At 42.8% G+C, this 15,326-nt stretch overlaps 1 protein-coding gene across 2 annotated transcripts in view; it reads right to left on the minus strand.

Moving 5' to 3' along the window:
- The window catches only part of KIF13B (kinesin family member 13B), a 203,025-nt gene extending 194,380 nt beyond the window's left edge, over positions 1-8,645 (minus strand). For both annotated transcript variants that reach the window (XM_070480651.1, XM_070480650.1), the window contains exon 1: positions 8,493-8,645. In XM_070480651.1, the coding sequence (XP_070336752.1) occupies positions 8,493-8,547 (55 nt within the window). In that variant the 5' untranslated portion in view covers positions 8,548-8,645. The remainder of the gene's footprint in view (positions 1-8,492) is intronic.
- Positions 8,646-15,326: the final 6,681 nt, after the last annotated feature.

A 15,326-nucleotide genomic window follows, 5' to 3' on the forward strand; every position in this document is an offset into this window, starting at 1 on the left:
TGCATTTCTTCCAGGTGTACACTACATCTTATCTGAGGATGTAGGTGCAGTGGGTGGCGTGTGAAAAGCACTGACTAAATACTGTTGAATGTCTAACAAGAGAGCTCATAACTTCCCATACTTCTACCTTAAAACCTGCTTCTCCCACATTTCTAATCTCAGTTGATGACACCAGCACTCATTCACTTAGTCACCTAAACTGGAAGCTTTGCAGTCATCCTATATTTCCTAGGGCTTCCCCTGTGGCTCAGTTGGTAAAGAGTCCACCTGCAATGCAGGAGACCTGGGATTCAATCCCTGGGTTGAGAAGATCCCCTGGAGAAGGGAAAGGCTACCCACTCCAGTATTCTGGCTTAGAGAATTCCATGGACTGTATAGTCCATGAGGTTGCAAAGAGTCGGACACAACTGGCAACTTTCACTATATTTCCTAAATCTTGGCTGCTCTCACACCACCTTGAAATGCAAGGCCACAAAGGCACTTTGCATCGCCCACCTCTCAGGAATGCGGTCCCAGCCAGCAACTGGTCTGTTGGACAAACAGCAGGTCTGCTCACCACTTAAGAGCAATGGGGTTCCCAGCTCAGTGCTTCTCAGATGCAACCCAAACCCACTGCCTGCACAGCATCCATCTGGATCCCTCCACATCACTCCTGTGGGATTTGCAGGCGAAATCTGACCCCAAAGTCCTGTGTCTTTCACCAGCATCCATCTAGAGTAACAAGCTCATGTATCAGCTTGTGAGCAAGGTAAAGATGCAGACCTTAATTTCTCTTCCGAGAGCATCTCTGTAACAGTGCCACTGACCCTTTCAAAAACCTAGACATTTGTGACAACACAGATGGACCCCAAGGAATGTACTGTACTAAGCAAATCAAACACCGTATGATTTCACTTATATAAAAAAATATAAATATGAAGAATATAAAACAAAACAATCAGGATGGGGAACACATATACACCCATGGCAGATTCATGTCAATGTATGGCAAAACCAATACAATATTGTAAAGTAAAAAAATAGAGAAATAAAACTGGAGAGAAAAAAAAAACAGACACAGAGGACAGACCAGTGGTTATAGAGGAGAAGAGGGTTGGAGGCTGGCAAAATGGGTGAAGGGGGCTAAACTGTTTGGTGACATGGTTACTAGACTTATTGTAGCGATCACTTTTTAAGAGTTAAGTTGTACACCTGGAACTAATATGTTCATACCAATTTTACCTAAAACAAACCTACAGTCACTGCACCCCTTATCCTGTCTGAGACCCCCCTGAATCTGCATGGACCTCACTTCAGTAACTTCATTCTGCTCTGCTCCCCACAAACCTCTCGACTTCAGTGAAGCCACCTTCCATCACTCCTCTCATCCCCCACTCGCCACATGCTTCCAGCTTTTCCAAGAAAGCACAGAATTTAAGGGCTGTGGCTCCAGAGTTGAACTGCCCAGGTTCCAATCCTCCGTTCCTCTACTTGGTAATTATGTGATTTGGTGCAAGTAGTAACTTTATCCAAGTTTCCATTTTCTTGTCTGTAAAATGAGTTATTGTATAAATTCTTCCTAGAATTTTTGGAAAGACTGATCAAAATAATCTAGTTCAGTGCTCTGGACATGTCAGCGCAAGGTAACCGCTCTTTAACTGTTATTTACAAGATACTGTCTGCTTCCTGCTGCTTGAACTTTTACAGCTAACTTCCCCACTGTTCTTGCAAATATCTGGCTAATTCCACCTTTGCTAAACTCAACAATTCATGCTATGCACCCCACTTGCCTTGTCTTCCTCCTTGTCAATTGTTTTCAACCCATTACTCATCATTCTCAAGTCCCACCCCCATTTCTTTAATTCATAAGGCACTGCTGGGACTTCCCTGGAGCTCCATGCTTCAAGTGCAGGGGGCAGAGGTTCAAACCCTGGTTAGGGAACTAAGATTCCACACACCATCTGGCATGGCCAAAAAAAAAGCACTGTTGCTGACTTGTGTACTATATTCTTGTGTGTGTCTGTGTAGACCCACCTGCCAGTGAAAGAGACATAACAGACTCAGGTTGGATCCCTGGGTTGGGAATATCCTCTGGAGGAGGGCATAGCAACCCACTCCAGTATTCTTATCTAAAGAATCCCATATACACAGGAGCCTGGCGGGCCACAGTCCATAGAGTCGAAGAGTTGGACATGACTGAAGCAACTTAGCATATAGCATGGACTATATCCTTATAACTGACTCACCTTGTGTACCTCTTATTACCAACCAGACAGTAAGTTCTGTTGGTCAAGGATCATGACTTATGCTTCTCACATATTGTGCACATCTTTGAAAATTACGCAAACTCAGGAATGCAGCATCCTGTAAAGATCATCATGTCTGATACGGCAGTAAAAGCACAAGCTTTAATGGCAAAACAGGAGAAATTCAGGCTCCAAAATCCTGCTTTTGTAATTCTGGGCAAGTTACCTAACTTCTCTGAGATTGTGTTCAATAGAAATTCTATAACCACCTTTCAAACTTTTGTTTCAAGAATAATGTATAAAAAAGAATGAACTTTGTAGCTCACAAATAGAAAACTCTCAAAAAGTAGCTATGATTTTTTTCCTCCAATCAACACTTGTTAAATTGAATAGGCTAATTCACTAATGCTTGTGTCTATCAGCCACTCAGTCCTGTCTGACTCTTTGTGACCCCACAGACTGTAGCCCGCCAGGCTCCTCTGTCCATGAAATTCTCCATGCAAGAAGACTGGAGTGGGTAGCCATTTCCTCCTCCAGGGGATCTTCCTGACCCTAGGATTGAACCAGCTCTCCCACACTGCAGGCAGATTCTTTAACTTCTGAGCCAATAGCAGCTTTTAAAGATATCAACAGCTTCTGAGAGGTAAAGCCCAATACCAGTTAAGTTGTGGACCTCAAGTCCCTTACATCAGCCAGTTTCACACACTTTCCTAACGAATACACTGCTTCTGCCGGCCAAGCTTTAAGAACGTGCTCTTTTGAACACAAAGGGAAACTGATCAGCGAGCAGAGAGATCAATAACATACATTTCCACCCAGTAAGCAGCTCAATTCATCTGCTTAACCAATAGTTTTGCTGGTGGCTTCTTCCATCTTCAGAACTTAAGAAATGGAAAAGTTGACACTGGTCACTGTTTTATGGAGGTGCGAATCAAGGCAGGGGGCTGGGGGGGACGGAGCAGTGGGGAGGAATGGACATAAATGCCAATTCAAACAAATTTTGATTTGATAAACCTGTACTTTCTTCTCCAAAAACCTCTGGTCCAATGAGTATAAATCCCATTTTCAGTCACTGAGTTGACAGTAGAAACAGAAGAATGTTGTGATAGATGTGTCTCATCCTCTATTAGCATATCGAGCAGATGCTAATAGAACAAGAATCTTCTGTTTCAGAAATATATCAGAAATTTCCATCCACAGTCATCCCTAACTCCAACACCAGTTCTCTCTCTCTGAGAAGGCTTAAGAACCACCAATGGGTTCGGAGTCAAAAAATATCTTCCTGTTTCAAACAGATGCTCCCGCCCCACACTGCACCTTGACTTCCCCGGACCACCGGGGTCTTCCAACAGTCCTTCCACAGGGACTCACTCCTACAGTCCCAGTTTCGCTTGCCTTTAAAAAAAAAAAATTTTTATTGAAGGATAATTGCTTTACAGAATTTTGTTGCTTTCTGTCAAACCTCAACATGAATCAGCCATAGATAAACATATGTCCTCTCCCTTTTGAACCTCCCTCCCTCACCTGTCTTCTGATTCCCACCTGCTCACTTGGCTTTGACTGGTCTCCTTCCTCCTCCGGGGGCTTCATTTTTCACCACGTTGCCCAGCGATGCCCTGAATCAGTTTATCTCACCCAGGCTTTGCAGCCTGCTCTGAGATCTGGCTATCTTTCTAATCATGCATGTGTCTTGAGACCCACACAAAGTTCTATTAATAAAAAGCTGAACGGCGCACATGGCCCGGCCACCCTGAAGCCAGACTTCTGGGCCCCCTGCAACTTGGCCTGACCTTTCTCATCTCACCCATCTCCAGTCCCCCTGACGGAACCCTCCTGCCAGGGAGGAGGGTTATCTTATCTCAACTCTGTGCCTAACCCAGCCTGGCTCACTGCTACCCTTGTGCCTTTGCTCTCAGGCCGCACTTCCTTCTCAAAGAACCAATTTCCCCCTACTCCTCTTGTCTCCCACGGGAAACCGTTCCAACCATAAGCTCCCTCCCTCCACACAGACTTCCCTCATCACCAGGCTTTGAAGGATCTCTCTAAATTCCTACATCTCCCTCTCATACACCTGGCATTTAGTCACTAGCAATCTGCTACAGGTGTTTTTACTTTTCAATCCTATCTTTTCATATGACAGTCATTTCCTCATGAGCATACAACATTAAGTACACTTTATTTATTTTGTTTGTCTTGGCCATGCCACGCAGCATGCAGGATCTTAGTCCCCTGACCGGGAATCAAACCTGTGTCCACTGCAGAGGAAGTGTGGAGTCCCAACGACTTAACCACCCAGGAAGCCCCACTGTAAAGCACACTTTAAAAATATGAATGCTCTAATAGCAGCCAACACCAAAAGAAAGTGTTCAGGAAATAAAACTCCCCCAACAAGAACAACCAATCTCATTTTTTCACATTTCTTTCGAGCCCTTGCCCGTTCCTGTTGGTATTTTTACATAGTAGTATCATAATAGTAGGTCCAACCATACAGTTACACATACTGTTTTACAGTCTGCTTTTTCTAACATAAGGAAGTCTTCCTTGTTAAATGGTTTTGATTTTCATCATTTTTAACGTCTATAAATATCTTATGCACTGAGATATTAGACTGTAATTCACTTAAGCACTGACTTCTACTTGACATTACATTAGTCTTTGTATCTTTCACCATAATGATGATTCTTCTCTGTGACTTTCACTGCATCAAAACTGAAATGCAAACCAAACCCTTGAGAAATCCCTGCTAAAATAAACGTATTGACCATGCTTCCTAACACCCAAAATAACCCATTTCACTGGTTTTTCTTCTTTCTAGCTAAATTTCTAACGTAATTTTTGGTTTCATCACACCTCAGCAAATATATTTCCTAAACAGTTTTTTACCTAGATTTATTTTGATAGTTAATCACACATATTTAAGCCACAAGAAGTCCCTTGAGGAAGGCAATTAAATCCCATACTACCTAATATAAGGTAGACACCTGGCAGGCATTCAATGAATATTAAATATTTTTTAAGCCATCTACAGTTATAAAACATCAAATTACTGAACAGGAGATGTCGCTGACCTAACTAGTGCCATCAGTTATTCGTGTAAAACTTCGGCTCATTTAATAATTATATTGGTTAATAATGCATGAACAGGTGTTCCTTACAGTTCACAGAACACAGCCAGGTCACTTGGTGAGCTGTACACGTCTCAGAGACGACATGAAGAGACGGACAAACAGAACTGCAAGCAGAACTCCCAGATTTCGTGACAAAACAAGCTTGACCCCTTTGACCTCAGCTGTTCAAGTTCATACTTCAGAGGAAGAAAAGTGGGGAAAAAAAGTCGTAGTATTAAAACTATGTAGAATTACACAGGCATGTGAATACAAACTGGAATGAAAGTAAGAAAATAAGTGTGAATTGTTATGGTGAAAGAATGTTGGAGACTTTTTCCTTTTTATTTTTTGTTTAAATGTAAAATATTTGTATAATGTTAAAATGTATAACAAGAAAAATATTCCTGACAAATGCATATTCATTAACCATTACAATTCTCGATATTACTGAAGTAGGCCTAAAGCTGAATGTTCAACTAAGTTCCCCAAGCCCACATATAGTTGAGCAAATGAAAAGAAACCAACCATCCACCTTAACACCTAAGCCCAGTCAGACACTGAATCACAGGAAGAACTTACTGGTACACTAGCAACTTCTTGCCAATTTAAGATTTTCCTCAACAGGTAGCTAATGGGATTCCAAGTATCATTCAGAATGATACATGGCAGAAACCAACACAATACTGTAAAGCAATTATCTTCCAATTAAAAATATTTTTTAAAAATAGAAGAAATATAAAAGAGAAAAATATAATACAAAAATAAGTAAGTCTTAAGAAAACAAAATAAATTAAAAAAAAAAAGAAAAATAAGTAAGTCTTTATAGAATAAAACTACATCATCCCAGGAACCCATTCTCATCTCATTCTTACTGGTAAAGTCATTTCTGAGATTGCTTCCTGCACTAACCTGCCAAGGGAGAAACAATTATGACGAAAAGTTTACCATTCATCATAATTATATACTATTACTTAATACATTCATTTTCCCAGAAGTAATAATTGGTCAAATAATTTTTTTTCAAAATTACTGGAAAGGGATATGGCTTGGTTTTAGCCTTTTTAAGCAAACTCTACACAGTAGTTTAAAAATCACTGGCTTTAGAATTCCACTCCATTGTATTCCACTGGATCCTCAAGATGTATGTAAATGACTCCTTTAGGACAAAATAGAAATAGAACCACTTGTAATTCTCTATAGCAATCACTGAAAAAAAAAAAAAAGTCCACGTGCACTCAGGAACTATAAGAGATGGCACTAAATTAAAGAGGCAGTTTACCACAAATAATGCACTTCTATTTAAAGGGTAAAAGATCTATGCACACACCTTAATTTTAAAATGAGTTCAAAAGAACAGCTAACATGTACTCCAAAACTGTAAGTATTATCCGACGCATCCCTTGAAACTCTAATACTGACACTTACTATCAATGTCTAATCAATGACTATGTATAAATAAAAAGGATAGTACTTCCCCTAGAAAACTGAAATTCAAAGTAGGGGGAGGGAAAGAATGAAGAATTTTAACTGAGAGTTAGCTGCCTCTTTTTAGCATTGACATTTCCCAAGTTTTCTGTGAACAGGAAATTTTTAAAATGTGCTGAAATCACCCTTTCAGAATCAAATCCCAGCTACTTTGCCTTTTCTGTGGCTTAGTGTTTTGTCTTGTTTCTAAATCACAGTGATGGTAATATACTTGAAATTAACTGAAATAAAGCTGCCTGAACTGCTTTAAGACCAAAAGCTTTTGGGAAACTTTCACAGTTCATCTAAGTTCTTTCATTGTGTCACAGTGTCGAGTTAGTGAGGCCAAGACTGAAGATCCAAAACGTGCACTCTTTGAGAAGGTAAAGTAATTAAGCTCTTAGGGAAAACTTCTGTGTGTCATCTGACAGCCTTTAGCCGACCAAGCAGGAACAGGAGGAATCACCAACTCAAAAAAAGAAAAAAAGAAAAAATGCCAGTACGCCAACCTGTTGATCTGTGTGTATCAACATACAGCAAAGACAACCAGAAAGCAAACCAATTTCTACACAGACCTAAACCACACTCAACTATGAACAAATAAGTTGTGAAGACGACTTAATGATTCTGTTACTTACACGAATGATCTGCACTGAGAGCCTTACCAATTGAAAAGTCATCTAATGATCCCCACTAGTATTACCTGGTATAGGAGGTGTTTTCAATATCTCATTTAAAGTAATTTGTCCCGTCACGAGCCTAGTTAAGCATAAAGCCCAGGCCCAGCCCACCTCTTCTGACTTGAGTCAGGTTTTCTCTACTCCATCTGACTCTCTAAAGAGGATTTAAAATGTACTCGGTTTATCTGCTTTCTCTACCCTCCCTGCAGAATTGAGAGAATGCTTGAAAGATACAATTTCACAAGAATCTTGGCACCTAAGCTATTTATTGTTGAGAGATGACGAATATGACTTCAAGCAAAAGCAAAACCTTCTCAACAGTCCAAAAAAAAAAAAAGCGGGGGGTGGGGTGCGGGCGGGCAACTCCTCTCCCCAAGTTCAATCAAAGTATTTACAAGTCTTTCTGACCGTCAGGGATATTAAACACCAAGAGAAAGGAGTTTTTCTCCAGAGCGCTTTCTCAGGAGTAAGCCCAACTCCCTGCTCTTCTTTCTGCCGCGAGCCACGGGTGTGCGGGGTCTGGACGCCTGGGCCACCGACGCGGGGCCTGGGGGTCCCCGGCTGTCCCGGCCAGGCCGGAGGGCGAGGACCCCTGGGGCGGGGCCGCTCTGACAGCTGGAGGGCCGCGAGCGGGGGCGCGCGGGGCACGGGACCCGGGGCCGGGTGGAGAAGGAGGAAGCGAGCCCGGGGCGCTGGACGCGGGCGCCCTCCTGAAGGGCAGGGAGACAGGAGGGCGAAAGGGCAGCGGGGCGGGAGCACCGGCGGAAGGGCAGCGGGATGGGACGTGGGGCCCGCGGCGCCCCGGGACGCGGTGCCGGCGAGGGGAGGGGCGTCCCGCGCAGGCGGGGCGGGCGCGGAGGACGAGGTTTCGGGGTGCGCTGGCCGCCCCCCTCGCCCAGGCGCGGATTTCAGGGGCGGGGCCGGCCGGACCCCACACGGCGGCCGCGGCCAAGGCAAGGGCGCGCCAGGCACCTGCCGCCTCCGCCGCGGCGGCCCCGGGCGATCTGGGCTCTCACCTCTTCGGTTCATGGGCCGGATCCGGACGGCCACTTTCACTTTGGAGTCTCCCATCCTGTCGCTGCCGAGATTCTCGCTCGGCTTCCGTCTGCCGCGGCCACCGGGCAACTCTTTGGGGCTGACCGGGCGGGAGGGGGCTACGGACGAGAGGGGCGTGGTCAGGGCGGGGCCTGTGGAGGGGCGGGGCCGGCCCGGGGCTCCCGGCGCGCCCCCGCTGCATGACGGGACTTGTAGTCCCCGTAGGTGGTCTTGGGTAGGCCGGCAGAGCTTCGGGCGCGCTTCCCTCTCTGGAGTTTGTAAATTCCCTTCTGCTTCAACACCATCCTCTCCCTTGTGGTTAATACTGAGACATAAGCTGTCGATGAGCTGATACCTCACCCGAAAACAAACAGTTGAAAAATGGCATTGGCGACCTTGCGACCTCTTTCAGACTCATTTCCTGACAAATCTTGTGTTTGATCCCAGGCTCAAATTATCTCCTCTGCCTGGATTGCCCTCCCCACCTTGTTTGCTGAAATCACCCTTGAAGGCAAATCAAAAGTTACCTCTTCCAGAGATCTTCATAAATCCACAGGTTATCCCATACAAGCCACCCTCTGTCCCAGTCAAGACCTTGGGAAATCAGGCATCAAGCTGGGTTCAAATCCATACTTAACAGTTTCCAGTCATGTGACCAGACAAGCGATTTGACCACTCTGTGCTAGACTTTTGCATATTTAAAATGAAGACCATGAGAGTGCCTACTTTATAGGTTCTTAGTCAGGTTCAATGAGTTAATATAGATGAAGCTCTTAAAACTCCCTGGCACATATGTGCTTAGTAAAAGTCATTATTTTGCTCAGTTATAACGTTTATGCTGCAACACTGTCTCTCCTATCTTGTATTTTAAAAACTATATGTTATACGTGTAACCTAGCCTGTAGTAGAGACTTGGTAAACATTTATTACATCAGTGAATCAATGAAGTCACACTAAAATGTGGTTTTTGTTAAGCCCTAGCAGAGATGCTACCTGGTGGCCTATGGGTAAGATGGGGCCTGCAAATATGTCACATCTGGCCCAGTGGAATTGGCCAATGCATGAAAATTGGGAAGTTTTTACATGCAATGCTGGGCCTACATTACATATTCGGAATAGTGGTAGAAACTGAGTCGCAGTGGCCACCTTTATAAGAGGCAGATCTGCTTGGATGCGTTTAAATGATAGAATAGAACTCAGAACAGTTGTACAGATGAGTAAACAGAGAAAGCTGGCAAGACTTGCCCTTGGGTCAACCATCCTATTGTTGAAAGAGCTTCAAAGAGTTGTCCAAAAGTTTAAAAATACCTCTAAGAGACATTTAGTATAATAAAGAGATATATAGTAGGAGGAACCATATTCAGTATCCTATGATAAACCATCTCGGAAAATAATAAACATATATGACTGGTTGACTCCACTGTACAGCAGAAATTAACACAATGTGAAATGAGCCTGATACAAAAGAGAAAGCAGTGTATGATTGCACTTATTTGAGGTACCTAGAATCATGATTCAGAGACTGAAGGTAGAATGGGGGTTGCTAGGGGCTGAGAGGAAGGGGAATAGGAAGTTAGGGTTTCTGTTTGGGAAGATTAGAAAGGTTCATCAGCAACTGAATGGACATGCGTTTGAGCAAACTCTGGGAGATGGTAAAGGACCACGAAGCCTGGCTTGCTGCTGTCCATGGGGGTCGCAAAGAGTCAGACACAACTGAACGACTGAACAGCAGCAGCAACAGGGACTTCCCTGGAGATTCAGTGATTAAGATTCTGTGTTTCCAAGGCAAGGGGCACAGGTTCGATCCTTGGTTGGGGAGCTAGGATCCCACATGCCATGCAGCATGGCCAAAAAAAAAGAAGGTTCTAGAGATGGATGGTGGTGATAGTTGCACAAGAATGTGAATGTATTTTATGCCATTGAACTGAACACCTACAAATGGTTAAAATGGTACATTTGTTATGTATGTTTTACCACAACTAAAAAAACTAAATCAGTATGTTCTACACCTAAAACTAATATGTTAATTGTATCTCAATTTAAAAATAAGGATGGAAAAAGATTAAAAATAGAAAACGCAACCTCTGTTTCTTATAAAGAGTGCCTCTGGGGTGAGATTTCAGAGGATCTTCTCAGCTGGAGAAGCAGTAGGTGTTGGACAAAATCTTTTGATTTTCACAGCCCAGTAAACAAATAAGGAGAACCAATTTAGATTTTCCAGCTTTTTAATTTTACTAGGTAGATTCTTTAAAAACTAATGGACCAACAAATTGCTATTTACTATCAGTATCATTCTTTAAAAAAAAAAAGACAGGTCACATAGAATGTATTTTTATATTGAAATCATTTCCTGGCTAAAAAAATCCTCACTCCTACACTTTTGTCCTTCTTTGGCATTGAAAACAGCTTTCCAGGTGGCTCAGTGGTAAAGAAATCTGCCTGCGAATGCAGGAGATGCAGGTTCAAACCCTGGGTGGGGAAGATCCCCTGGAGGAGGAAATGGCAACCCACTCCAGTATTCTTTCCTGAGAAACACCATGGACAGAGGAACACTCAAAAAACTGCCGTGGCCCTTGGACTGATTACCAGTTTATTCTGGATTGAAACATATTTCCTATTAACCATCTCACAATATGCAAGTTATAACAAATAAAAGTTTGCAATGTGCCAAGGTTCCTGGGCATCCACTCTTCACTTGATATTTCTTTTATCACTTTGTGGTGTGGTACGCCCATCTCTTTAAGAATTTTTCACAGTCTGTTGTGATCCACACAGTCAAAGGCTTTGGCGTAGTCAATAAAGCAGATGTTTTTCTGGAGCTCTCTCACTTTTTAGATGATGCAGCTGATGGTGGCAATTTGATCTCTGCCTTTTCCTCTGCCTTTTCTAAATCAGCTTGAACATCTTGAAGTTCATGATTCACATACTGTTGAAGCCTAACTTGGAGAATTTTGAGCATTACTTTGTTAGTGTGTGAGGTGAGTGCAATTGTGCAGTAGTTAGAGCATTCTTTGGCATTGCCTCTCTTTGGGATTGGAATGAAAATTGACCGTTTCCAGTCCTGTGGACGCTGTTGAGTGTTTCAAATTTACTGGCACATTGAGTGCAGCACTTTCACAGCATCATCTTTTAGGATTTGGAATAGCTCCACTGGAATTCCATTACCTCCACTAGTTTTGTTCATAGTGATGCTTCCTAAGGCATCATTTGACTTCCCATTCCAGGATGTCTGGCTCTAGGTGAGTGATCACAAAATCATGGTTATCTGGGTCGTGAAGATCTTTTTTATAAAGTTCTTCTGTGTATCTTGCCACCTCTTCTTAATATTTCTGCTTCTGTTAGGTCCATACCATTTCTGTCCTTTATTGTGCCCATCTTTGCATGAAATGTTCCCTTGGTATCTCTAATTTTCTTGAAGAGATCTCTAGTCTTTCCCATTCTGTTGTTTTCCTCTATTTCTTTACATTGATCATTGAGGAAGGCTTTCTGATCTCTCCTTGCTATTCTTTGGAACTCTGCATTCAGCTGGGTATATCTTTCCTTTTCTCCTTTGCCTTTCACTTTTCTTCTCACAGGTATTTGTAAGGCCTCCTCAGACAATCATTTTGCCTTTTGGCATTTTTTTTTCTTGGGGATGGTCATGACCTCTGCCTCCTGTACAATGTCACAAACCTCCATCCATAGTTCTTCAGGCACTCTATCAGATCTAATCCCTTGAAACTATGTCACTTCCACTGTATAGTCATAAGGGATTTGATTTAGGTCATAACTGAAATGTCTAGTGATTTTCCCTACTTTCTCCAATTTAAGTCTGAATTTCACAATAAGGAGTTCATGATCTGAGTCACAGTCAGCTCCTGGTCTTGTTTTTGCTACTGTATAGAGCTTCTCCATCTTTGGCTACAAAGAATATAATCATCTGATTTCAGTATTGATCATCTGGTGATGTCCATGTGTAGAGTCTTCTCTTGTGTTGTTAGAAGAGGGTGTTTGCTATGACCAGTGCATTCTCTTGGCAAAACTCTATTAGCCTTTGCCCTGCTTCATTCCATACTCCAAGGCCAAATTTGCCTGTTACTACAGGTATTTTTTTACTTCCTTCTTTTTCAGTCTAGTCCCCTATAATGAAAAGGACATCTTTTTTTTGGGTATTAGTTCTAGAAGTTCTTGTAGGTCTTCATAGAACCATTCAACTCAGCTTCTTCAGCATTACCAGTTGGGGCATAGACTTGGGTTACTGTGATACTGAATGGTTTGCCTTGGAAACAAACAGAGATCATTCTGTCATTTTTGAGATTGCATCCAAGTACTGCATTTCAGACTCTTGTTGACTTTGAGGGCTATTCCATTTATTCTAAGGGATTCTTGCCCACAATAGTAGATAAAATGGTCATCTGAGTTAAATTCACCCATTCCAGTCCATTTTAGTTCGCTGATTCCTAAAATGTTGATGTTCACTCTTGCCATTTCCTGTTTGACCGACACTCCAGGGCCTACCGTCTTGTTGGACATGGAACAACAGACTGGTTCCAAATCAGGAAAGGAGTATGTCAAGGCTTTATATTGTCACCCTGCTTATTTAACTTATATGCAGAGTACATCATGAGAAATGCTGGACTGGATGAAGCACAAGTTGGAATCAAGATTGCCAGGAGAAATGTCAATAACTTCAGATATGCAGGTGACACAGCAGAAAGCAAAGAACTAAAGAGCCTCTTAATGAAAGTGAAAGAGGAAAGTGAAAAAGTTGGTTTAAAACTCAACATTCAGAAAACTAAGATCATGGCATCTGGTCCCATCACTTCATGGCAAATAGATGGGGAAACAATAGAAACAGTGACAGACGTTATTTCCTTGGGCTCCAAAATCACTGCAGATGGTGAGTGCAGCCATGAAATTAAAAGACGCTGCTCCTTAGAAAAAAAGCAATGACCAATCTAGCATATTAAAAAGCAGAGACATTACTTTGCTAACAAAGGTCCTTCTAGTCAAAGCTATGGTTTTTCCAATAGTCACGTATGGATGTGAGAATTTGACTATAAAGAAGGCTGAGCACCAAAGATGATGCTTTTGAACTGTGGTGTTGGAGAAGACTCTTGAGAGTCCCTTGGACTGCAAGGAGATCCAACCAGTCCATCCTAACAGAAATCAGTCCTGGGTGTTCATTGGAAGGACTGATGCTGAAGCTGAAACTCTAATACTTTGGCCACATGATGCAAAGAACTGACCAATTGGAAAAGACCCTGATGCTGGGAAAGATTGAAGGCAGGAGGAGAAGGGGATGACAGAGGATGAGATGGTTGGATGGCATCACTGACTCGTTGGACATGAGTTTGATGAAGCTCCGAGTGTTGGTGATGGACAGGGAAGCCCTGCATGCTGCAGTCCGTGGTGTTGCAAAAAAATCGGACACAACTGAGCAACTGAACTGAGCTGAGCTGAACTGATCACCTCATAAATTTTCTTTTTAAAAGGCCAGTTCTGACGACAACTTCAATCTAGCTTTTTGAACAGAAACAAGGAAGGCAGAAAAAGAGAAGGCTACCAGTTTCTGCAGAAACACTGTATTTCAAATTAAGCTCAAATTTCCAAGAGGAGAAAGCCCCTGAGGAATTGAAGAGGTGGGGGAATATAACAGGGAAGAGGTGAGGACTCTCTGTCTAAAGTTTCAAAACCATTTGAATTGTCCTGGAAACATGTGATTGGAAGAAATAACAGAAGCTTCTCAAGGGACTGTAGAGAAACACTCCTAGGAGCTACACTTCCTTTTGACCTCTATTTCACACTCATCTCCCTCTTTTGACTTCTGCAATAAAGGTGAGGCAAGTGCCAGAGACTAGGAATGCCTTTATCTTATCAGGGAAGATCTTCCTCAGATAGAGAGAAAGACTGAGATGCAAGTTACAACCCGCTGCCCAGCCCAGGACCCTGGGGGCTTTCACACCAGGTAACCTGAGAGCTCCCCTCACCTGGCTGAGAGTGCTGTCTCAGACTCCCTACAGGAGAGAGGGAAAGTCTCTTTTGAACTATGAGAAAACTCATATATAAGGCACTCCTGTGGACACTGTCTTGCAAAGCAAGGACTGAAGAACTCAACCGATATTTATGGTGTAGATGCTGCAGTCAAGACAGTCGAATTTTGGCTGTGTTGAAAAGAAGGGTCCTCGGGGTTTTTGCCCAGACCCTTTGCAGATCTACTTATTCTAAAACAAATTGTTAATTCTACCCAATGCTCTGTGGTGACCTAAATGGTAAGGAAATCCAAAAAAACAAACAGGAATATATGTACGCGTGTGTGTATGCTCAGTCACTTTAGTCATGTATGACTCTTTGTGACGCTATGCACTGTAGCCTTCCAGGCTCCCCTGTCCATGGGATTCTCCAGGCAACAGTACTGGAGTGGGTTGCCATGCCCTCCTCCAGGGAATCTTCCCAACCCAGGGATCAAACCCATGTCTCCTGCATCTCCTGCCTTGCAGGCAGATTCTTTACCCACTGAGCTACCTGGGAAGCCTGGATATATGTATACATACGACTGACTCACTTTGCTCTACAGTAGAAGCTAACACAACAATGTAAAGCAACCATACTCCAATAAAAATTTAAAAATAAAACCAACTTCCAGTTTACCATCTTGTTGCTTTGATCTGCAGTTTCTGATGATCCCTGTGCAGATTGAGAAAGACATTTTTCCCTGGAAGACTGTCACTTAATAGAATAAGGATAACTCACAAACTGAATGATCACCATGTGCCAGGCACTGTCCTAAGGGTTTACATGTATTAACTCATTAATCCCCACACTAACTCTGTGAA

Source organism: Odocoileus virginianus, chromosome 18 (genome assembly GCF_023699985.2).
Source record: "Odocoileus virginianus isolate 20LAN1187 ecotype Illinois chromosome 18, Ovbor_1.2, whole genome shotgun sequence".
Taxonomy (NCBI): domain Eukaryota; kingdom Metazoa; phylum Chordata; class Mammalia; order Artiodactyla; family Cervidae; genus Odocoileus; species Odocoileus virginianus.